This window comes from Geospiza fortis, unplaced genomic scaffold (assembly GCF_000277835.1).
Source record: "Geospiza fortis unplaced genomic scaffold, GeoFor_1.0 scaffold100, whole genome shotgun sequence".
In the NCBI taxonomy this organism is placed as follows: domain Eukaryota; kingdom Metazoa; phylum Chordata; class Aves; order Passeriformes; family Thraupidae; genus Geospiza; species Geospiza fortis.
The window spans coordinates 287,820-313,869 of record NW_005054350.1 but is presented as its reverse complement, the minus strand read 5'-3'; the positions used below and the strand labels follow the sequence as shown (position 1 = coordinate 313,869).

Sequence of the window (26,050 nt, the reverse complement as noted above, 5' to 3'; positions counted from 1 at the left end):
CAAAGCAAAAGATTCAAAGTCTATAGAAACCAACAGATTTTGACTCAAGTATTTTCTACATTCTTGTAATGTAACTAAAATGCATGCACACCTCCCCATATCCTGAATAAACTGCTATGTTAACATAACTGTCACCTCTAATATCAGGAATCGAGAGCTCTTTTTCAATTGTTAGCATCTTAAAAAACATGCAGCAATTTGAACTGAAATCTTCTTCAAAACCACAACACACCTCTTGCTGTTCTGTATCTAATATGTGTAACACACCACAATTGCCACCATTTTCAGTTTTTGAATCTGAGCATACACTATGCACACCTGCAATCTTAAAAATTCCACTTGACTCACAGCAAATGCTGATCTCAGTTAAAAACCCCTTTATTAAGAACAATCCAAACCAGAAATTCTAATACTTTACAGTAACAATTTCAATGCGCAATTTAAGAAAATTACTCATTTTTCAAATCTTTTTCCCTTCATTCCTTCTTCTGTGTACATACTTTACATAGTAGCATAATTATAATTTCCCATTGGGATTACAGTACAAACAGTTTGAACCAGAAACAGTGCAATTTCTTTGGTTCAAAAAGATGAACTCCTTCCTCAAAGGCTTCAGAAATTTCTTCCACAGCAAATCTGCTGCTGCCACAAATCTGTGAATCAGAAGTGCCTTCTTCAAATTTCAGGCTCTCATTGAACAAGCTATTCAATTTCAACATGAGAAGTTGACTGATGACCATTAACAATCAAGAAGCTGCACTATATTCTCTAAGCATTTTACATGATAGGCATGTAGTTCATTTTCTTCTGGCTGGGGAGAACCTGAAAGGAAAAAAAAACCCCAAGATTTGAATTTCTAGTTGATTCTCAATACAAAATTACTTTTCCAAAGATTGTATTAAATGCCTTGCAAGAATTCATGCTGCTTTATGACCTTAGCCTCTGTATTAATGAGTAGCAAATCAAATACTTTTAGTTTACGTTGCAAAGTCTGTTTTGGTTTTACCCTTGGGTATGACAAAGCAGGAAATGCAAAATAACAATAGCCATGTTGAAATATTTCCCCACGTGTACTCAGAATAACAATCTACCATTTTAGCCCAATTATCACTGTTAAGTGATTAAAGCTTTACAAGCACAGACTAGCTGGGATCCTTAATGCAGGAATGCTTTAGTGACAATATTGATGATATATTACAGAACTGTAAACTGTAACGATGACAGTTGCATAAAATCCTTATTTTGATATGTAAATTTTTATTGAATTAAAAATCAATACTTCAGTCTGGGATTTCATGTTCTATAGCAGTACATAAATAAATGGGGATTAATGTTATGAGGTGTTAATCTGTAAAAGGTACATATTTCTACCTTGTTGATTAAACAAGGTAGTAAAGTCTCTGATCTGCAGTAATTCTGCTGTAAGACTTGTTAATATATTATCAGTACCTGAAATGTTGTATTGTTATGTTTAAGGATTGACTTAGTAATGGCTGAGGTTGAAACAACAATACATTCACAAAATTAATGAATTTGGGTGACAGCACAGGAAAAATGATGAGATGTTCTATCAAAAATACACCTCCTCCTTATTAGGATACCAACAATGGTCAATGTAGAGAGAAAGTTTGTGGCAAATACATTATGCAAATACTACGGAAATCTTGTATTATAAGCCCCTTAACCAATAAACCTATTTGAGTACATCCACAGAACAATTTAAATTAGTAGGAAAGCTCATTAGCTTAAAAAGACATTATCATGTCTTTTCAAGATTAGACTTACTTGATGTGACTAACAACCAATAAACCCATTATTAGCTACTGAAGCTCCAGATCAGTGTTTGAACACTTTCCATAGTGAATGTTCTTCAGCTGAATCTCTTGTATTGCAGCCATTCAAACAAGAGTTATGTTCAGTTACTTAAGCAAAAATGTGAAGCCTTCAGAATGTCACCAACCCATGCCAGAATATTTTAATGTGGGAACAATGCTCTGTTCTGATCCCTTCTCTGTGTGGCTCAACACCCGGAGGCTGAGCATGGCAAAGGCATTGCTAAAAGAACAATTTTTCTTATCACTAAATTTAAGGTTTAAAGATTCACACAATGGTACTGTGAAAAGGCTTTTTATTGCAAGCATGATCAGACCTATACTTCAAAACTAACCTTGGTAATTATCTAAGGTGTTCAACTATGGCATTTTTCTCCATCTCTATTTATAAGATGCCTAACCATAAGCCACATTGCTAATTGTGATTTTAGGGACAAAAGTATCCTTTCAAAAACTTGTAGCACAACAAAAGCTTACTGTGATGATATAAATTGAAATGCTTTAATGATGGAAAAATTAAGAATTGGCATTAAGTAGAAATAAGACTTACTTTTCTTCACTAAAGAATAAGCTTCATCTATTCTTCTCCTTATGGATGGATTCTTCAAAGTCACTTTTGCCTGTAGCACACACAAACACACAAAACACAATGAGCTTTCCTGTTTACATGATCACTTCTTAACAGCAAAGTTTAAAAAGTTACAATAATTCATTAGAGCATGAGATGTAGGAATTTTTAGAATTAACATAACTGTATCACCATATAGACTACATTTATATAAGTAGTCACAAATTACAAAGGACAAACCCCTCTATACCATGTTGTTTAATCTCTCAGCCTCGGCAGCTACGCAATTAAAATAAACCAGAATGACTATTGTAAACTTTATTATTATTTACTTAGAGATTACTGTATTGTTTACAGCATAAAAGTATAACATTATAGTCTCACAGATTTCTTAAATACTAACCTTCTGATAGTTGTGAAGCAAAGCCCAAAGCGAAGCTGCTCCTATTCTCTGAACAGCAGGCCTGTTACTTTCCAAACAGGCAGACAGTACTGCAATTGCTTGATCTAATGAGACAAATAAAAAAACATGAAACCAAATGCATCTAGAAAATATGATCAAGAGCAATGCAAATGTATTTACATGCCTCGGTAGATTGATGCTTGGAGTGTACTTATTTTTATGACAAGTACTGGTACGGCAGAGGAATTACAGAAACTTTATTATTGATTAAATTTCAATATGCTCATAAAATCAGCACAGTACATGGAAAGAATTGTTAAAAACAATATAGCAAAACAAAACCAAGTAATGCTACAAAGTTAAGCCACCAGTAATAAAACATGAATATTACGTATCGCTATCAGCTATGCTTAGGGACTAAGTAAGCTGTGAAACTGTTTTATAACTCCCAGTAGCCACAATTAGAGCCACATCAGGATGGATATTAAGATGTTTCTATTTCCCTTCATACTTATTATGCAGATGATTTGCAACCAATGAGAAATATTTACTGTAGGTGCCTTAATTTTCTAGCATTCCTCTGAAGCCAAACTCTTCCACTTTGCTTCTTCACTTCACAACAAAAATTCATAGGTTATGTAACTAAATAATGTATATTTAATTAAGGTAGTAAATCCACATCTTAGGAAAAATAAAAAGCATGGACACTATGGAAAACCTGCTGAGAATTTGAAACAAAGACAGGAGCATTCTCTCTGCAATTAAACGAGGGAAAGAAACATGCCTTCTACAAACAACCAAGAAAAAAGTTCTGAACATATTGTTACATTAAATATATATGCCATGACATAACTTTATCACTATCATAAACATTTTTGGTACACGACAGGACATAAAATAGTTTGTCTCAACATTCATGATTTGCATAAGCTAAGAAAGTTTTGTCCAGCTGAAAGACAGGAACTTCAGTTATTTCAAACTGACTGATACAAAGAATCCTCTGTATCCTTTCCTCCCTGAAAAACTAGCTGTTTGAGAAAACTGCAAAAGTCCTTTCATTCATAATCTGTTACTATATCCAAATGATCTGCCTAACAGTGAATCTTTATTTTCTTTTGAAAACTATTTATTTGGTTTTCCTTTTATTATGTATTACTGTGATTGTCTCTCTGCCAAAATATGTATTCCGTAATTCTAAAAATTAATTTTTTATAAAAATGCTCTTCTAAAATACAACATTGAGTTCTTGGTCAGTAACCCAGTAACCAAACTGCCATGAAAATATAGCCTTCTGGAAGCCACGATATTCTCAGAGAACAACAGTTGGCACAACCTTCAGATACTTACCATTACCTAATATCTTTGGTTTATTAGCTGGACTAAAACATACGTTATGTAGAACAAGAAGTGCTAGATGTTGGCTGCTCTTGTGCTTGTATTTACACATTCCAATGATCTGGTCTAAAAAGCCATTTATCTTCATAACCATCTGTTGTCCATCTTCTCCAAAAGATATGCTCAGTAGCAGCTTTAGCCAGAGAGTAGACATGTTACCAGTATTTTTATTACTTCCTTTTGGCAACGAAAGAGATAAAAAGTTCTGCAGGAAGTTACTCTGTTAGAAGTAAGAAAAAGGAATTTATAGTATTCCATGGCTTGTTTGCTGTTGTCTGACCTTCCAATCCACATACTTGACCAAACACTAATAGTATTATAAAATTTATACATTAAATGCAATCCATTATTAGTCAATGATTTTTTTTTAAATTACATATTAAAAAGAATCTGCTGCATGGTTAAAAAGTTAATATGGTAACATACTGTTTCTTCTATAATAATTTATGCAGTGTAGATACATAAAAGTTGATCCAACACAATGTATTTCTTTAAAGACTAATTCCCACCACTACATAAGCTTTTTGCTTTGCACTCATTGTTTCTACCCAAAAATAAGCTAGTGACATTTTAAGCGAATCAATGCGCTTGTATTCTTGATTCCTTACTTATTATTGCATGCTATTGACAAATGTTAAAGGTATCATAGAATGTCTTGAGTTGGAAGTGACTTGTAAGAACCTACAGTACCACTACTTTCACTGCCAGCCAGAGGAATGTCCTCTATTTTTGTAAGCTTTGAAGAAAAAGAAGTGTGCATTGATATGACATAAACTATCTCAGCTTTGCCTCCGCTTTAAGGAGATTGTGAGAAGATGAAAATCAATTCTTCTGTTGCAAGAGGGAGGCATTCTGACATTAATTCCTCTAATGAAATAGTCCTTTACTAAATATTCCCAGCCTCACTGAATCTTGACAATATACACAAGCATCTGGTTGAAAGCAAGCAACCCAGCATACAAACTCATTGTGGTTTTCTTCATGTGAATATAATATTGGTAATTTAATTTTCACAGAGGGAATTGGTTATTCAGCATTGCTTACACTTATGAAAGCAGAGCCCAAGAGAGAGAAGGAAGTACTATCACACTAGAGTGAAACTCTGAAGAGTCTAAAAGCAAAAACAATTCACAGAATACAACAGCTACTACGGAAGAGATCTCAAACTCTCTGTTTCTATCAAAAAGTTTGAGTATTAGCCACTTTGCAATGGTATGACCATGCTTTCCATAATTAGCATCCCAAAAAGGTCTATTTCTCCCTGTATTTCTAACAGTAATTAGGTCCAAGAACAGAACATTGTTAATGGAAATCAAAAGAAATTTTTGCAATTAATCAATTACTATAAAAGGTTCTAAAAATAAACACACTTTTTATAATTTCTATTGAGTTAGCTCATCTTATCACATCACTACTACAGTTGACTTTCTACATGGTCTGTCTTCTTTTCTCAAGGTTTGAATTTATTTAAATAATCAAAGTTTAAGGGAAACAGATTTTTCAGTTTAAGGGAAACAGATCATTCTATATACAAAATAAAAAAAAAGGAAAAGACATTACATACATTTAGGTAATAGGAATAGATTTTTATCCAACATCCAATCATAGCTTTTTTCCTAAAACTTCTGCAAAGGTTATGTTTCCCACAGCATACCTAATGATTTACACAATGTTTAATTTCTTGTTCATTCACACGCAGTTTGTTCTACAGCATACTCACTTGCATGATCCACTAGTGATTGCTATGAATATATATGGGTATTAAAAATGTTACAGGCCACTGAAACAGAGAGGTTACAAAAACCTCTAGTAAAAATTGTCCAGACTATGAATATAACTGAATTACACTCTGCTCTTAGGGAACAGTAACACAACTGAGAAGACACAATGGATTTGATTCCCACAGAAGCATGTCTATATGATCATAGGACACTCCATATTAAAATATGAGGGTTTATTAAAAAGGAAACAGTATCCATTGCTAAAATACAGGTTACCATTTACTTACCTTCTGAATAATGCCTTTACAGTCATGAGACAGAGCAAGGTTAGATATCAGACAAAAGCCCACCTCCTTAACTGGGCTGTTATCATTTGACACATGGGAAGCCAATTTCAAGACGTAATGCATTAATGAATTGCCAGCTGCACTTCGTGCAGAGGGAAGTGATGATTGTCCACCACTGGCCCAACAAAGTGAAGCACAACCTTAAAGCAATGAGACATTTATCATATTAGAAATGCAGATATGTATTTAAAAGAAAAATCTATAGAAAGAACAGTGCAACTGCTCAAACACTGAGATGGAACTTTTCAAAGCATTTGTTAGGTATCTTTTTTTTGAACCCCAATGAAGTCAATCAGACATGCTATGAATAGAATTCTGGCTGAATGTAGCACTTTACTGGAACAGGCATCTACTGTTCTATTGTTCTAGAATGTAAGAGGTGATTCTGCTGTTAAATAGAAGCCATTGCTCCATCTCAGAAAGTCTCCTTAAAAACCAGAACATATATCTAATTATACAATTATTTGGAGGTTGAATCTGAAGGCATCCTCTGAAACTGGCTCAGAAAAAAAGGTCTCTGTATAATTTGAAAGGATTAATATAAGTTTCTTAGAATATTTTTCTGAGAAATATAAGCGCTGTCTCCAGCTGTCATTACATTGTACAACAGAAGAATGCACAATCCTATGCTACAGAGCTACAAGTTTGAATTAATACAGCAACAGGGAACAGCCATGTTACTGACCTAGTACAGATAAATGCCTTCTGCACAAATATAGATATATGTCCTTTTCTTTAGTGGCACTGACTATCTACAACAACAGGTAATATCTTACATGGCAAAAGTAAACAAAAATGAGACAATGTTTAACTGTGACAAATATTTACATTTCTCTGACTACACTGAGGAGGAGTGGGTAACCAGTTCAGAGTAGGTAAATTTGGGACACCTCATAAGCCAGCTATTCCGAACAGAAAGAAAAAACATGATTGATCAGAGACCACTTGCTCTTATCAGCAAGGAAAATAAAAATGCAGCCTAGAGTCACATCAGCTTGATTTCTTGCACATGGACAGGACACTACATTTTTATTTTTTACTCTGTAGCTGACTAATACACTTCTTCAGCCCATATTAAAAAAATTCTTTGTGAAAAAAGTAATTGCAAGTTCATTTAAGGTCTGGAGACATTAACTTAAAAAAAGAGTAATATTTTAACCATTAGCTATTTATTTTAACGGTTATGGTATCCTGACAGGGAGAAAGGAACAGACACTTTTCTGTCTCTTCAAGCTACTTGCAAATCATTACTTATGATTTGCTAAATCTAAATAACCAGGATATGGAAAGAAAAAAATCCATGCTAGAAGAAAGTTTAGGCTTCCAGTAGTGGGGATAATTATCAATGGAAATAAAAGGTTTGATCAAATAAAAAGGAGATTTCTTATGAAAAATATACAAATGCAAGCTACTGAGCCCAAGGCATAAATAAACTGAAGAAACTTAATACAAAATTTAATTTGATTGACTATTTCAAAACCAAAATTGTTCTCAATAAGGACTAATGTACAACCCATACAAAGTACTGATACACTGTTCTCTATTAAAGAATTCCTAGAATAGTACTTCTATAATATACTACTCAGTTTGGCAGGACATTCAGCAAAACCTTCAAACATAATGGTTTGAATTAAATGCTATTTAATCCTCTAGTACAATTACACTCTTGCTAAACCCAACAGCTTGAACCAGATCTGAACAAAAGTCTGGAATGTATTAAAATCAAAACTCTTCATGGACTTTGATGGACCAGTGTTTTTACACTTTCCTCTCACAGTAGCAATAAACATTCTTTTCCCTTTATTATGCTTTTCTGTCTTAATTATTCTGGTAAAATATTTTGATGTATTCCACCACAGAGTGACTTTCATACCTGCAGGATAGTTTGCAGTGTAGACACAAAGCAAATGCAGAGCTATTTCCATCGAGGAATCATCTGCTAAAAACCAAGGCCACAGAGAATGCAGAACAGGAACAAGATGAGCTTCGAGTGCTGCCATCTACAACAACATGAGGAAGAATTTCAAATGCAATCAGTCCTTTGAAAATGAAATGTAGAATGAGAAAACCATATTTTTATCTTATGTTTTATCTTATGGTTTAAAAGACTGTATGGAGAACTGACACCATCATTTCAACAACCAATGAATTTAACTCTACGCCAGTCAAAACCAGCACATATCTTAATTACTGAAAGATATGCAAACAAAAGTAAAGATTTATTCATTCCAAATGTTCTTTTTCAAGAACTCTCTAAAGTTTTATTCAACTCCTTCTAAAGTAACTATTAGAACTCAAAAAGCATGGAAATACAAGAGTGCAGTTGTATACAGAGCAAATGATAGAAATCTTCAGTTATCAACCTCCTTGAATCCTCCAAGTAATTCTTTCTGCAGATCCTGATCAAAAGAAGAAAAACTTTCCACAATAATCTTAGCTGAGATTATGGCACAACCAAGTTATGGGGACTTCAGGAATAAACAGATGCCTTATTCAGCCCCCAGTGTTCTGCATACAAAAAGGATGTTAATACAAACCCTGGAAAAGGGGTACTCCTAGAAAGTCAGGAAATCTTGCAGTTACACCACTGCATTTGCTAAAAGTAGCCCAAGTTGTAATAAATAGCACAAGTAACACAGTGCCAAGAAAAATTAAACTGTGAAAGTGGAAATAAATCTGTGATGGTATCAGCAATAAGAAAGAGGAAAAGCAGTGATCAGAAAGAATGAACACAGGAAAAAGTGAAAACAAGTAATGTAGTATTTTCCCCATGGAAAAAAACAAGTAGGCAGAATGGAAGTTGAAAAGAAATTGAAAAGAACAGAGAAAAAAACAAGAATAAAATGAAAAGACTTTCAAGATTTTGAGCAAGAAAAATTATAAAATAATAAATGGATAAGAAAACAAAATTTTGTTTTGGAGGATTAGTACCATTTCACTCAGATAAAGAAAAATAAATAGCAATTTTTTTTAGATTTTGACTTTTATTTGGTTTTGCTTGTTTTGTGGGGCTGGTTTGGGGATTTTCTTGTCTTTCAGAAAGACAAAAAAAGTAAGGAGAGGAAATAACTTTCTAAGATCTGAAATGTATCTCTATGCGCCTTCCTAGTGGCCCCACACTTTCCTCCACTTTCCTCCAATTTTTCACATTGTATGCTTTGAAAATTAGAATTATTGACTTACAAAAAGCAGAAGTGAATATAAAAGATAACAGATATCTGAAACCATTGGGAGATGATGTTTCCATATGAACACTAAGTTCCTAATAGATGTGTGAAGTATTCTTAGAAAGTGGGAATAATAATGAAATACTAAGTGTTTCTTGCCATTAATATCAAACTTAAATTTAGCCAGCTTGAAAATAAATTCAAAGCAGAAAAAAAAATTATCTTCATTCAGTAACTAAATGTGCTCATATTACTTCAGTATAAAAATACTTACTTTGCATTCTTCATTTTGAAAGAGGCAGTTTCTAAGGAGCTGCATTGAACACCTCAGCTCCTTGATAAGGTTATCCTCCTATCCAGGGAAGAATAATTGAAGATCATCAATGTAAGACAGAATGAATTTTGTACAAGGAGGAAAGATATTTCAAAAGAAGTGCAAATCTAAGGTATCAGTGTTTGGGTCACATCTACTCAGCAGTTTTCTTCTGATTTCACATAGAATTCATCTCAGCTAGCTTCAAGCACATTTACTAAAGACATTTATAACCAGTAACCTATTATCCTTATCTCTATAACCCACAGAAACTATTTCTAGGGGCACCAATGTGACCAAATGCAGAAATCTGTAAGGTTGAGCTCCATTTCTCTTACAACTAATAAAGAACGGGTGGAACCTTCCTGAGTATTTGTTCCATCCTAAAGCACATGTCTAAAACAAGTCAAATGAATCATTGCCTAGAAGAATTTATTTTTCTTCCTTGGATGAAAACAAGGTTAAATTAGCTTTGTCTTTCAGACCCTGAGATGAGCTCAGTTGCAGCATAGAGCTAATAATGTTAAGGTTGTGGGTTTGACCTCTATATGGACTATTCATTTAAGAACTGGATTTGATGATCCTTGGGAGATCCTTCCAACTCAGACTATTCTGTGATCTCTACAGCAGGTCAGGCCAATCCATCCTTATATTCCCAGGATCTTAATTTCCTATCCTTAACTACAAATATAGAAGCTATAAATAACTTCCAAGCTGATAAGAATATTACAAAAATAAACACAGACCTTTGGACAGTGAGGTGCCACTCTGAGATTCAAATTACAAGTGAACAAAGAATCTATCTTCTTGACAGAGCTGTGACACTACAGGGCAGTGATGGCTGCCCTAATTCCTTTAAGGGTGACACACTAAACCACTTCTGAAAGATTACCAAATTTCAACAAGCTTGTTCGCCACAGGATACTATTCCTGTCTTATCAAGCATAAAGGAACAAAAATGTAAAATAGGATTCATACTTAATCCAAGACAAGGTGAAGAAACAATGCATGCTTATAAATCATAATGTGCTTATGCATCATAAATCATGTATTTGATGCCACTTAGAGATGAAGTACTCGGCAGTACAGCCCACTGCAAAAAGGTTAATGAAAGCCAGGTGTAGTAGATCAGGAAGAAACATACAAGTCATTATTACAAATACATTTTAAAACTAGTTTGTCTCACCTCTAGTCAAATAAAATGCTAACACTAAGACAAGACTCTTAAGACAAGAATTCTTTCAAGGAATTCTCTATGTATTAATTTAGTTAATAAGTAAAATAGCATTAAAATGCCACAAGCTACAACTCATATTTAGTGTACAAACTTCTAGGAGGTTGAAAAAGTTATGGGTTGCACTGATAGCACTGTTTAGATTTATTTATTTTACGATATCTTGCTCTTTACTACAATAATATTTTGACATGATTTTTTGAAAGCTTGACTACTTCTAAATACTTTTCATGCTCTTTACTAGCATCACACTAATTATTGTGAAAGAAAAGGAATATCAAGTAAAACATGTCAGCTGACCTGAGAATGAAGCTAGGCAAAATACACTTTTCTGAATAATGAAGAGTTAGAGAAAAGAAAAAGGAAAAGAAGCTGTCATAACTTTCGTCTGAGGGTTGTGCCCTGAAGTGGGCGAAGGGGCAGTTTTGTGAATGATCAGCCAAATCTACCATGAGAGCAATGTCTCAGTGTCCCTTACATGAAACTGTCATCATGTACCACATATGATGAACAGCACACTTACATATGATGTAGCAACATACAGTCCCAGCTAAGCAGGAAATCTGTCACACAGTCTTTTGCAAATCTTTCAAAGAATTTTAAATTAAACATAAACTGTTTTTCTGAACTTTCTCAGAGGCTCCTTTCCTCCAATTTCATTCAAGTTTTAAATTTCTCCTCAACCCAAAAACTACAGAGAACCAGCTGACTTCAGCGTTATAGGACATATCCAGGGCAGGACACCTTTCAGCCTCCAACACTTGAAAAAGTAAAATGAATGTGTTTAGGAGATCTCAAGAAAAAGTACGGTAGCCTTCAAATCTCAGGGTCAAACTCAAATTTTTTTAAGAGTTCATTGTCATAAAACACAATTCCATAATCTCACAAACCAAGGCTAATGTCTGTATCAAAACCTCAGAGAAAAATACTATTTAGCTGAAGCAATGCAGAAATACCCTACAGGAAGGTGTGTTCTGCAATTTCTGATTTATGTGGGAGTGGACAAGATATCAAACTTGACAGCAGAGGTTACTGCCTGTATTTTATTAATTCTCTTAGATGAAAGTGGCAAAAGAACAAGCAAATTGCAACAAAAATCTTATTAAACTGTTGTATGATGGCAAGACATAATTTATATCTATGTGTGGTTAAGAAGACTTGGGTGACATGAGAGCCTGGAAGAACTGGAAGGCAGGTTGAAAAACAAAGGCTAAATAAATATACTGTGAATGGAGAGAAACTACTGGGAATGCAGGCAATGGAAGGACCACAAGTATGAAGTTAAAAAGACCCAAAACTGACAAGAAGTTAAAAAACCAGGGACAATTGAGTCTGATGACAAGAAATTGAGATGTCCAGACCAAGTTTGAAGGAGAAAAAAAAAAACCTGAAAGCCAGATAATAGGAAAGTAAAAAAGCTATTATTTACATGCACAAGCAGAATGGAACTAATTTTGGAATGGGAGGGAGATTGACTGATGCAAGAACAGACAAAACCAAAACAGCTAGCACTGGTTGAAAGACACTGAAAAAAACAACTTAAGAAAACTAAAAAATATTATTGTGGAAACAAGATGGAAAAAATTAGCTGGATTAGATAGGGCCATAAAGTCACGACTGAAAGTCCAACTAAGTTTGAAAACAATACTCTGATATTGCTATAAGATAAATATAATAAATTACAAACATGACAGATTACAAAAGGATGAGATGTGTATGTGAGTGGATGTCTGAAAGTGAATTTTGAACTCTCAATCAGCCTGCTATTTGCTGCTTTCAGCCAGGATGGACTAGTTGCTAATTCTGATAACCTGGATTAAAAGTGGGAAATCTTGAATCTTCCAACTAATGAAAAGACATGAGACAAAACCAGTAATTCAGAGGCTGATCATGATGTACTTTGCATGTAGACTACTGAGTTTAGGCAAACAGAAGCGTGGAGTTCTGGAAAGAAAAGTTAGTGTAAAAAAGAAGGATTCCTGAAAAGAGAATGTCCCTCAGAGAAAGAAATGGGCCCAAAAAGAAGAATGTGAAGATCCTAGTCGGAGGAACAATCTGGCAAATGGGAGAAGATCCTGAGGACGAGAGAGAGGTATGGAAAAAAACTACCAGGACATGCCCAGGGGCTTTGTCCAGTGAACAACCAAGACTGGGCAGCTGCAAAGTATGAACCAAGGTGATTTTCAGTCTGACATTCCTGAAGTAGCAGTCATCTCTATGTTGGAAAAGGTAGTTGAGACCTAGTGAGACCTCTGGGTGGAAGAGTGTGTGAGATAATTAAGTTGGTAAAAGTTCTAAAATCATTGAATTTTATAGAAGCTCCAGTATCTGGATCCACTACAAGCTGTCATTTACTCTGTCTCATCCAGGACACAGACAAGCAGTATCTGCCTCAAGAAAACAAACAAAAGAAAGCTGTGAAGTGCCTTGTCCTATCAGTGTTCTGGTTTTTATAGCTACCTTTTTTCTCTGTGTTTTCCCAGGCTTTAGGGAATCCAAATTCAGCTGTGCATGGATGTGCTTCATGTTTTCTATACAGCTGTCTATCAGGTCAGCTGGAAGACAAAAACCAGTAACATTTATAATTACATTCACAATCAAAAATGTTATATTAAAAACTAAAGTATGTTTCTGGCAATGATCTTCTTGTTCTCTACTTGATAGCAGGAAGTAACAAACACTTTCTGAGATTAAGTGCATCTAGCTGAATGCTCTCAAGAAGCAAGAATACATTTGAGTCCTCCTGCAACAAGGTCCCACGAGAGGAATGCCCAAAGGAAGGACTGGTAAGATTGAGAGGGTAACATGATTTGGGTGGAGTGGATAATAACTCATAACTCTTCAGGATATCTTCAACGATGCTGCTTAGAAGTGTGAAACTTCAAGAGATTAAGGCATCCATTTATTTTACCTAACCTTTCCTTAACAACAGCAGATTTGCTGCATCCTTTGTGAGACAAAGCAAAGCAACCATTCAGGTGACTTCAAGGGCAAAATGTCAAGTTAGGCTCTTTTCTTTGGATCTAGAGTCTTTAAGACACTATAAGATGATGGAATGACTATGTAAGTGGAGAAGGTAAGAGCTACAGATATCATCTGTCTGGACTTCTGTAAGGATTTTCACACGGTCCTTTACAATATCCTTCCAAATTGGAGAGTTATGGAATTGACAGGCGGACTGGATAGGGATGAGGAATTGGTTAGATGGTCACATCTAGAAGGTAGCAGTCAATGGATCAATGTCCAGATGGAGAGTGGTGACAAGTGGTGTCCCTCAGGGATCCATATTGGGACCAATAGTGTTTTATGACTTCATCAATAACATAGTGGGATTGAGTGCACCTGCAGCAAATTTGTAGGTGACACCAAACTGATCAGTGCAATTAACACATCTGAGGTCTTGGATGCCACCCAGAGGGACTTGACAAGCTCAAGGTCCAGATGGACCTCATGACATTCAACAAGGTCATGTGCAAGGTGCTGCACTTGGGTTGGGACAATCCCAACTATCAATACAGACTGGGAGATAAAAGGATTGAGAACAGCCCTGCCAAGATGTAATTAGGGCAGGGTGAATGAAAGGTTGGACATGGCCAAGCAATGTGAGCTCACAGTCTAGAAGGCCAAGTGCATCATGGACTGCATCCAAAGCAGAGAGGCCAGCAGGGCAAGGGAGGAGGTTCTGACCCTCTGCTCTGCCCTGGTGAGACCCCACCTGGAACACTGCATCCAGCTGTGGGGTCCTCAGCACAGAAAAGACCTGTTGGAGCGAGTCTGGAGGCAGATCACTATAATCCTGAAAGGGATCTAATACATCTGTGAGGACAGGCTGAGAGAGTTGGGATTGTTCAGCCTGGAGAGGAGAAGGCTGATGAAAGACCTGGTTGCAGCCTTCCACTTAAAAGGAAAAGCTTAAGAAAGATGGGGACAACCATTTTAGCGGGGCCTGTTTTAAGGGGTAATGGTTTTAAACTATAAGAGGACAAACTTAGACTAAATATGAGGAAGAAATTTTTTACAATGAGGCAGGTGAAACACTGGAACAGTGTTTCACCAGAGATGTGGTGGATGTCCTACCCTTGGAAACACTTGGATAGGGCTCTGCGTAATGTGATAAAGTTGAAGTTGTCCCTGATTATTATAGGGGGGCTGACCTCTAAAGGCCCTTTTCAATGCATTCTGTGATTCCATGATAACGGGATAATTCAAGTTTGAAGAGATGGTCTCCAGAGGTCATATACCCAACCTTCTCCTAAAAAGCAGAGCAAGCTCTAAGCAGGCTGTTTGCCTGCAGCTTTACCCTGCTGGGTCTTGAAAATGTACAAGGACAGAGACAGCAGACAATGTCTAGCAGTACTTTACTGCCTTCAAAGGGCAAGTGCTTATTTACAGGCCGTTTGACTCTCATGTTTCAATTTATGCCCATTCTTTCCATCCTCCTATACCATGCACTGCTGTAAGAAACCCGTTTTCAACTTCTTCAAAATCTCATAGGTCCTCCCAAAGCTTTCTTTTTTCCGGGTAGAACATAAGTCAACTCCATTAGCTTCTTCTCTAATGACAAGTGAATACAACCACCCTGACGGCCCTCTGGGGAACCTGCTCCAGTTTGTTGGTATTTGTTGTACTGGGCCAAAACTGGATGCACTATTCTAGATCTAGTCTAACAAGTGGTAAGTAAAGAAACTTTTCCCCTTGATCTAATGGTTGTGTTCCTGTTAATAGAGCCCAAGATGCTTTTAGTCTTCTCACATTCAGTTTGCTGCCTACCAGGCCCTTTTTTCAGCTCTCCAGTCAGCCTCTACTGCTGTAAGGGCTTGTACCTTTTGAGGTGCAGGACCTTGCATTTTTAACTTAAAGCAGTCTATAAGAGCTGAACAGGTGATGCTAGAGCTACAGGTATCTTTAGAACACTGCTTTGAGCCCCAGAAGTTGTCTTCCTCTTTTCTAAGGTCTGTGTTGCACAACAGCAAGGATGACTTGACAGCTGTTCTAGCACAGAACAATGCACTTCCTGCAGTGGAAGTGCCTCCACAGGAAGCTGGAACTTAGATGATCCAGTAAGTCATCAACAGAAGAGGAGGCCTGACTGAAGTAAGGGCTGAGTACAGAACCAATGCACTGGAAAAGAGCAGAAAGGGTGAGACCTGAAGTTGAGTTTTCTATCACTATAGGGATCAGACACTGAGCAGATCTGTCTAAGCTATCAATGTCAGTGTAGTGGAGGTTATAGAGTGGAAAAAACAGAGATGTAACTTACAGGAAAGCACCCAAGACAAAGTGCACTTGGACAGATCAAAAGGTGTAAAACACATGATGCATGAGAAATGCAATTCACCCATATCCCATGTTCAAGAGGGCACAAGAAGCCTGTGATTAGAAGCTGGTTTACTACTGTGAAGGGAAGAAAATCCTACTTAAACTGTAAAATGGGACCAAAGAACCAGGGAAGAACAAAGCTGAGAAAAAGAAGTCTCCTCTTGTCCAGGTACAGCCAGAACTAAAAACACAGGTTATACTTCCACCTACACAAGTATTGGAAAATACTGCCAGTGAAAAATCTCCAGTTTCTAATGGATGAATATATCATTAGTAGTAAAAAGCTAATGGGTCTCTTCTTACTCCAACACGGACCTGTGACTTCACCACAGGGTTTTAAACTGGCTATAACATAATATTTAATCTGCAGCTGAAAACTTTAATTATTAATAAGATTTCTTAGTGAAAATCTGAAAAAAAACACTGCCATTGAAACCTAGGTCTTCTGCTTTGAAAAAAAAATTACAATCTATAGGTAATATGTAAAACACCTGCAAGGATTTGATTCACATATAATTTAATATACATTTTGAAATGCTCACCTTCCAAAGCATATTTCTGAGCATTTTTACTGACAGCTAACAGAGACAACAGTGCATTTGTAGCAACTTCTTTCAGCACATCCTTTGAAGATTTTCTTTCACAGACCTACAAAAATGCAATTTCATTACTGAAATGAAAAAGTGACCATATTAAAAGTAGTATTCACAGCTATAAATAGATTGCCAGAATCTATATTTTCATTTGGATTTATCACTATATTTCTAAACAGAGTTCTCCCTCCCTATATTCATGTTTATAGTCAGTCTGCACTGAAGTGTTTCGGGTTTTTTAACTAATTTTTTTAAAATTCAATCTTTCTTCTTTTTCTCCTATGCCCACTCCTCTTATTCTTTTCTTAATATTCTACTTTTCCAAGGCCTAGATTTTCCAAATCCTGGCATTCCAATATTTTCCTAATATTCAGGAATAGGCTTGGTATTGCAGATAACTCACTGATATGTCTTTAGTGCAATCTCATTTTCCTTCTACACAATGATGATAAAGATATTAAATACAGTGAAATTCCTTAAAAAAAACCACTGAGAGTTATTTTAGATACTCTTACTAACCAGTGAAAAATGGTAGCTTGTCTTAGTTTGGTGAGGCCTTTGTGAGCATCACCGCATTTCTAATAACCTAAGTATAATCTCTATTTTCAAAGGAATATTTATTTGGAGTCATATAACAAGATAGTTGAAAGACAAGGAGCACTCTGTGTTTCATTTATTACCCACTACAGAATTTTGTCAATCTAGCAATTTTCCCTAAACCACCATGCCAGTTCTGACATCCAAGATAACAGAAAACACCATTCATTGCAATCAGAAAAATATAGGAAAATAAGAACAGTTGCTGGATCATAGTAAAGAGAAAAAATCTATCCAAAAATACATCTTAAGAAAACCTTAATACTTTAGACAGAAATCTCATGAGTACCTATCCATATCTCACAAATTTTAATTCTACATACACCATGTATTAATGGACTAATAATTTTTTCAAATTTTCATATGCCATAAAATATCAATGTATACTCTAAGATCATAATTTATTGAAGTGTTTACTGTAACTAGAATGAGAAGGTCAAAGGATATAGAATAGTAAGTTAATAACTAGAAAAATCCCAACACCTCATTGATAAGGACAACTGACACCAAACAAAAGTACCGAAGCATGGACTGGGTTCTGTGTTTATAACCAACAAAAGAGAAATTTACATTTAGACTACAACAGTTTTTATTAGATCTGGAGTGAAATCTCAAATCTAACACCAACACAAGAATGTTCAAATAAATTAACTGTTTTACTGTTCTGATAGGAGATGGCTTCTTTTAAAATTAAAAAAAACTAGATGCTTGAGTACTTAAAAGCCTAAAGTTTAAACTAATTGACACAAGCCAGGAAAGAAAAAATTGTTGAATTCCAGCAATCCTGCATAGCCTAAGATGTAGGTTTTGTGACTTATCCACTCAAAGGCTTTTGCCCTATTAAATTGCTAAATGTTTTTTACCTTTTCTTAATATTCATTAACACTTTAGTAATACAAAACATGTTTCCCTATCAACCTCTTGGGTATTTTCCTGTATTATGTGGCAGACTAGAACTGATCCAATAATTAAGGTGAATTGTCTTATATCTGTATATTTTTCAAAAGTTTTAATTTCATCTTACTATTTTCTAAATTTTATCTCGAACACTAGCAAAATTCTGTTCTTTCTTGAAGCATGCTCTTCTATGCGTATTTTCTTACTCGGCCATCAAGAACTGCAGTTCATAATAAAAAAGAAAATTTATGGCAAGCATAGGGAGCACAAGTAATTAAGAATTAATTAATGATTAACTACCAGTTGAATGGAAAAAATAACTCTAGAAATTTATAATGCCTTGTTCCAAAAGATTCTGTAGTTTTAAACTATAATGAAAGTATTAAAATGAGAATGGATACCGAATTATTTTTTGAAATTATGTTGCATAATAAATTTAAGACATCCCATAAATCTGGCTATGATAGTCTTCACCTACTGCAACTTAGTTGCAGGGGAGATCACAGTCTTTCTTTTATACTGTAAGCTTTATATCAAGGAAAAAAATGTTAGGCCCAAATTTTGAGACTTTATATATAGATTATGATTTCCTTCTTAATTTTATTTCTGATCTTAAGCACATGTACACAAAGATTAACATTTATATACACAAAACAACCAAAGCCTTTCAAAGTCAGCATGTGCACTTACTAGATTTCTTGTATGTGATAATGAATTCCAAGTTGAGACCTGGTTTACTAATATTCACACCTGTACACTGGGCACTAAATTAGCATTTGCCACTGCATATATCAGGTATTCTGTAGATTTTATGTATTGAGGATGATTAATGGAGATGACTGTTTGTTTGAAAAGCCTCCCTTCCCTTTCTGTGTTAGCCAATTATTTGCTTGACTGCTTCTCTTTAGAAGTGCTTCTCCTGAAGAAAGCCCAGAATCTTTTGGGTTGGTTTTTTTCCATTTTTAATCACAATTTTGTTTAGGTGTTTGTTGCTTCAATAGGTTACTTTACATCCCATGGGCTCATTCCACTGTCCTCTCAATGACCACTGTAAGGGGGTGTAAATAAATACATGTACTTTGACCTAAGAAACTGAAGTTGTTTCTTTCCTAATTCTGTTATCCTTTTAGGGAGATCATAGCAGCCCTGTAAGGACCCAGACAGCATAGGCTATCTTTTGAACTCTTTTATGAGCAAAATGCAGTGTTTGTCTACATCTCTGAACAGTTAAAAAGCATGTTAAAAGCTGATGTCTCCTACAATACTCAAACTATGTCTAATGTACTTTCATTGACTGGCTGCAGTTCATTCTTCATTGTATCAACTTTTTCTGCCCTCAGCATAAGAATCGTCCCCTGGCACAGATTGATAAGCAGTTATGTACACTTGCATGAAATTAGAGGAATGTTACAATGTGTCTTTATCAGACATACTCTCATGCAACCATACTTTTTGTGCCAGAGCCAAGGAGTTTTGTTTTAGGCACATATGCAAGCATTAATACAAAAACCCAACATATTTAGCAAGCTATGGGATTTGAACGAAGTGCCCCTGTTTTGCTTGAGTCCCTGAAAATCGTGTCCTCACAGGAGAACACTGTGCCCTGAAATTATCTGAAGTTAGTTGCCAAAGACATAGAGAATTCTGGTTATGTGGCCTGTAGAGTGACCAAGAAAGACCCTATTGGGAAGTTTTCCCTCCCTGAAAGACAGCAGGCTCTCAGTGGACAGAACACCATGCCCCAATAGATACAATAGAGCCACAGTGCTGCAACAGAGCAGGAAAGGAGCACAAAGCTTGTGACAGATACCAGGACAAGTCTTGGTAGGAGTAAGGTTATTCAACAAGAATTCAGCATCCATAGGAAGAGAAGAGATGAATACTGAGAGCATTCTTTTGGTCACACCATCCAATATATGAACAATAAATGTCAAAAAAAATGCTTTACATAGCAAAATAGTACTAAGATACTTATTAAAATATAGTTGTAAGATAATGACTTTGAACAACAGAAATCATAAGTGACATTTATACAATGTACATCATTCAGAAAAAAACCCCTACATTTCTAATCATAGATCACTATGATTGTTACAGTGACAAACTGCACATAAATTAAAGAATATAGATAAAAGAACTAAGTTGGAGGTAAAATAAATAAAATACAAATTTCACATATAATTTGCTTACTTCTACCAACCTGTAAATAAGGGGACGATTAAATATAAAGGAAGTAAAAGAAGCAAAAATGCAAAAATATATCCTGCAATCACATTGTCAGATTTTAAATACCTGAATAATTAAAGCAGTAAGTTGCATTACTGGTGCCTGGCATTCTTCAGTGTGATCCAGAAGAAAGCTAATAGTTGGATTTTGACACACACTCTGTTTATCCTGCAGCTGTTTTCTTCCTTCCTCATTCAAAAGGACAGAGAGGAACTGTAAACTAGCCACATATAAAGCAGGATATGTGGAAGACAGATGAATACAATCAGAAACAGTATCTAAAAGGTTGAACAAAAAAATGAAAATTTTTAAATTTCATTATGAATAAAGCTCAAATATACTTTAGAACACAGAAAGACTTATCAAAGAAAGCACATGAACCCAGAAGCAGTTATACTGTGCACTGTACAAGGAATTCTACAAATCCTATGCATCTTATAAGACTTCAAAATGATCTAAGAAAGAAAAGTTTGAGTTTTATAATGGTTGAATGAATTAATTGCTCTGCATTCATTTGACCATAAAACAAAAAAGCAATCTCCATTTCATTCAAATAATTTATTTGTCCAGTAATTTTTTGAACTCTCCTCATTTTATCAACAGCTTACATCATAAAACCAACAGTATGCATTAGCTGCTTTATTTGCAATTGGATTTGGGTTCAGTAGATCTCTTAACATGCACGAGCTTGTCTGGACTGTGTTGATACTTCAGTACTGAAGCATGTTACAGAATCTTGCCTAACTATGCAAGTAACTAATGTAAGAATAATTAAAATACAAAAAAACCCTCCTGTATAATAATCTTGGATTTCTAGATCTCTCATCTCCCTGTAAAATTTTCCTTTCCTTTTATGCAAGATATTTAAAAAGAAAGAAGGGGGAAAAAATGAAGTGGTAATGGATCATTTAACAAATGCCACATTTGGTTAAGGTTTACAACTAAAATCATTCATCCATACATGTGAAGAAAACAAAGCAAGTCAGTCAAGCTCTGGACACATTGGTTTTCATTGTGGGTATCTCATTAGTAATTACTTAATAGCATCTAAAGGGCAATGACTGTCTTTTCTATTTGTTTATTAGTTGCTAGGAAAAAAAAACATGCAGGAATAGTCATTACCGATTATTGCTGTACAGTGATTTGCAAGGGCTGCTGTCACAGATGGAAAAGATATCTGGCCATTTTTCCACAGCAATGTAGCTAGAAGGCTGAAAGAGTCTACCCATGTTTCATGAAGTACAGACGTTAACTCAGGATCTGCAAAGATAACACGGAAAAAAATCAAACCACTTAAAAATGTGCACAAACCTGGAAAGCTGAGTCTGACCACACCCGTCCATTTACCTCAAGGTGGTACCTAAATGAAGACCTGCCGCTGTCTGATTATAAAGGAAACAAAGTACTTCATTACCTAAGCCAGCTTTGGGATGTATGGTGAGAATCCTGACGGTATTCCCTAAGAGAGGTTTCAGCAGTTCATCCTGGCTTACAAGATCAGAGTCCACCAATAAACATGATTTTAGAAGCCTGGACACAGATGACAGGTACTGAAGTAGTAACAAGACCTGTTAAATATTTGTAGAAAGATATGAAATAAAGCCATATATTTACAACTTCCACATTATTTTAAGTTTACTCACATTAATTTAACTGATTCATAATATTTTAATAAACACCATTTAAATAACAGGACATGAATTTAAAATGTTTCTCTTAATTTTTACTGTAGAAGATGAAACAGAATCCCTAGTCTGGAACACATATGTGCAATCAATTTTATAGTAGCAAAGCAGAAGTTCCTTGTGAGAAGGTCATGACTCTCGGTACATTTACAGCAGCATGCTCATTGGACGGTCACAAAGAAAGACACAAAAATGGTCATTAATACTGAAGAATACATGTGTCTTCCTAAAAACAGAAGCTGACATATTTATTTATTTATTCTCATAAATTTTCTGCAGAAACACATTTCTTTAATTAGAAGAGTAATATACTTCTAAGTAAATCTGAATGCAGAGCAGCAGAAGCTACGAAATGGCTGTATCATGAAAAAGCATACTCTATACATTGTATATACAGAGTTAAACTTGATAAAATGGTAGTTCTATCAGCAGCAATCCTATATGGTTTGCATACATCAAAATTAGCTGAGAACTATCTAAGTGTCTGCAGGATCAGAGACAAAGCAAAGCAGCCAGGTTTGTTACAGACAATAAATACCCAATGTGTCAGTAACTATATCTGGCTCATACTTCAGTAACACAGAAAAATTCTATTACATAATTTCTTCAATGGCTAAATTTAACTTGTACTTTTAAGAGACAATTCATTTTCAGTTTGGTCATTCCAATTACAGTCCTAACACAGAAATTAATTCTTCCGTGTTGAATAAAATGGTTTATTTTCACTTAAGCTTTGTCAAAAGCACAAGGATTCACATGAATGTAGCCTATAACAGTGTGTCTGGACTATGTTAATGAAGATGAATTATGCTAACATAAATGAATTCATAACTTCAAAAAATTAGGAAGCAACAAATGCTTCTCTGACCTGAGCTTTTACATGCTCCATATGACTTCGATGACCCAATGGAGCTTTCAGTTCCAAGATGCATCTTTCAACCAGATTAGCACTAACAAGACTAAAACAAAATATATTGGTTAGAAATATGGTTAAGTAACTAAACAGACTATTAACTTAACATTCCACAGAAGAAAATAGCATAAATAAACCAAGTAGAAATAAAGTAAGATGCACTTACTGCTAAACCCCACTATTTTAAGGAAATCTAGTGCAATGGCAACTATAGCAGCAGTACATTGTTTCAAAATAGCTAGACTAATATAAATTCCAATAGCTGCTACTGCACTGGCAAAAATCAATTTTTTCTATTTGATTTCTTATTTTCTTTCCTCTAGAAGAATAAACAGCTCTGCAATAATATAGGCTGTATTCACACCAGGGTTGTTGGGGTTTTATGTTTGTTTGTCTGTGTTTCATTTTTTCCATTAATTGCACTAAGAGCAACTACAAATGCTCTTGAAAACTTTCACCAAAAAATGACCGAATTTTTCATGCTACACTTCAGGACTTCCAAACATTTTTTATAGACAAAAGAATTTGCTACAATGGAAATGGAAACATGGCATACAATCTGAAGAGTTCTTTGAAGTGGTTCCTTCTTTTAAAAGGAAGTAAAATACTAGGATCCATCATCCAAATTTGGCAAGTTCTATTTACTCTCTTTTAGTGTGAAAATCCTTGGCTCATCTTCAAAATATTTGATACAATTCAAAGAAGAAAAACAAAATGAGCTGAAATGATCTGCAATTCCAAATACCTGACAAAACCATAAAATATCATGAGAGGGACACAGTAGTCCTGTATAAGACATACACCACAAATGGAATCACCAATGATGACTACCTATTCACTGAAAATAAAAGAAGTAATTCTGATTCATTTCTTCAATTGATTGTATTTTTTTTTTAATTGAACATTTCAGGAGCAAGAAGTGATCAATATGTTCAACAGTTTTAGTAAGAAACATGGGTAGATCTCATTCAAAGATTTTTTAAACGTCTATTGCTACACCTTGTTTGTAGTTCAACAGTTATCGATCTCATACCCGCTGAGAGTTGTTAGCAAATGTGTTTGTTGAAGGGCAATTCCAGTATCTTTTGGCATGACAACCAGCAGATTGTGCAGAAGGCTGCAAACAGCTGACAAAAGGGCAGGTGTGACTACAGCACGCTGTTTAGACAGAGCAGCAGACATGGGAGAATCATGTTGACTTGGAGATTCTGTTATGGTTGTATCACTTTGACCTAGAGTGTTTTGAATAAAAAAACCCCAAAACAACCAAAATATTAAATTACAGCAGTTACATAAGTTTATTTGTATTTTTCATAAAACATCCAAATACAAGTTTATTTGTATTTTTCATAAAACATCCAAGTCCTCCCTATATTTAAATTGTATATTCAGGAATGAATGGTAAAAAAAGAAAAAGATGAAATCAGATACAGGAAATGGTTCCCAAATAAAATGCTCCCTCTACCAGGCATTAAATAAAGGTAACTAGCAAATTTGGAAAGAAACAAATTACCAGTCCCTTTTTTAAAATAAAAATATTTTTATTTGTACACAGCTCTCTCTACATACATGATTATAAATATATTTTTTATATTATATTAATTTTTATGCTTCTACATATGAAGAGAATTATATACAGATCTTTGTGCATGTATGTGCATACACACTCCTATGTATGTATATGACAGCTCTACCATGACTGATGTGTTGAAAGCATGACCAGATGCCAGAAAGAGAACCTAAGTCTTGAGTTACATTTCAAGCGGTACCATTTTCACTTGCTTCTGTCAAATTTCATACTAAGTGTTTAATATTTGTCTTCTAAAACAACCACTAGAAGCATCAAGTGCTCCAGCAAGGTGTAAGCTGTACAATGCACAGCATGGACAAATACTGAAATATGGGCAGATGAATACACTGTGTTTAGCATCAGGAACAAGACTCAAGCTTGACTTACCTTGTGCCGTAAGCCGATCAACCACAGCTTCCGGAATAAAACTGGCTGAAGTTGGAATTGTTGCCTGAAGCTCAGTAACACTCCCCAGTGATGGAGATGCAGACAGAATCTAGAAAGCCATAAAAAGGAAACCAGTTGATTCCAGCTTTTACAGACTAGTCTTTATATTCTGCTCGGGAAGGGGGAACAACACATCATAACCAACAAAATCAAATACAATGTAAATATTACTGTTCAAAATAAATTTGATTAGATTTTGTCCACTATGCGTGTGCATATATATGATAAAAAACCTAATAATTGAAACTATTAAAAGATGGGCAATATGAACAGTCTGAAACATTTCAGTCAAAAACTGATCAATGCCCATGTTACTGGAAATTCCTTCTCTTCATCCTTCTTTTTCATCCATATAATTGACTCAACCTACATTTGGATAAAGATAGAAAGACATTACTGAAGCATTTAAACTCAAATTTTTCATGGACTATTTGCTCTACTGAGAACATCAGCACTTGTCCCTTTGTACCAGAACACACTCAGATAACAATATCACAAGAGCATTTGTCATCAGTCAAAGTTGATGTCTCTGAGTCTTTTGAACTCTGGGTACTTCTCTTGCCCTTAATCCTGTGATCCCTAAATGTATTCATCTCATAGTGTAGCTATGAGATGTTTAAATGACAGTAGATAACTTTACTTGCAGACTACCACGCTCCTCCTACCCATTTTGCATTACTTACATTATGAATTTTGTGTGTTTTCAAAAGCTCCTAATGCTCTTGCTACTGTGTTTAAAACCACAAGACTGAGATCAGAAGACCCAGAATCCACCTAAATTATGTGCTTTTGTGACACAACAAGACCTGTAACTTGTTTCAGA

General features: G+C 35.2%; 1 protein-coding gene across 1 annotated transcript in view; it reads right to left on the bottom strand.

Moving 5' to 3' along the window:
- Positions 1 to 354: 354 nt before the first annotated feature.
- RTTN (rotatin) overlaps positions 355 to 26,050 on the bottom strand; it is an 81,735-nt gene continuing 56,039 nt past the window's right edge. Inside the window, exons 36-50 of the mRNA XM_031058862.1 lie at positions 25,168 to 25,276; positions 24,244 to 24,442; positions 23,166 to 23,256; positions 22,027 to 22,180; positions 21,735 to 21,872; positions 20,679 to 20,890; positions 16,842 to 16,947; positions 13,441 to 13,535; positions 9,708 to 9,785; positions 8,140 to 8,266; positions 6,207 to 6,406; positions 4,151 to 4,418; positions 2,804 to 2,907; positions 2,383 to 2,452; positions 355 to 822 (exon numbers count right to left, since the gene is read on the bottom strand). Coding sequence (XP_030914722.1) covers positions 740 to 822; positions 2,383 to 2,452; positions 2,804 to 2,907; positions 4,151 to 4,418; positions 6,207 to 6,406; positions 8,140 to 8,266; positions 9,708 to 9,785; positions 13,441 to 13,535; positions 16,842 to 16,947; positions 20,679 to 20,890; positions 21,735 to 21,872; positions 22,027 to 22,180; positions 23,166 to 23,256; positions 24,244 to 24,442; positions 25,168 to 25,276 — 2,034 coding nt within the window. The 3' untranslated portion in view covers positions 355 to 739. The remainder of the gene's footprint in view (positions 823 to 2,382; positions 2,453 to 2,803; positions 2,908 to 4,150; positions 4,419 to 6,206; positions 6,407 to 8,139; positions 8,267 to 9,707; positions 9,786 to 13,440; positions 13,536 to 16,841; positions 16,948 to 20,678; positions 20,891 to 21,734; positions 21,873 to 22,026; positions 22,181 to 23,165; positions 23,257 to 24,243; positions 24,443 to 25,167; positions 25,277 to 26,050) is intronic.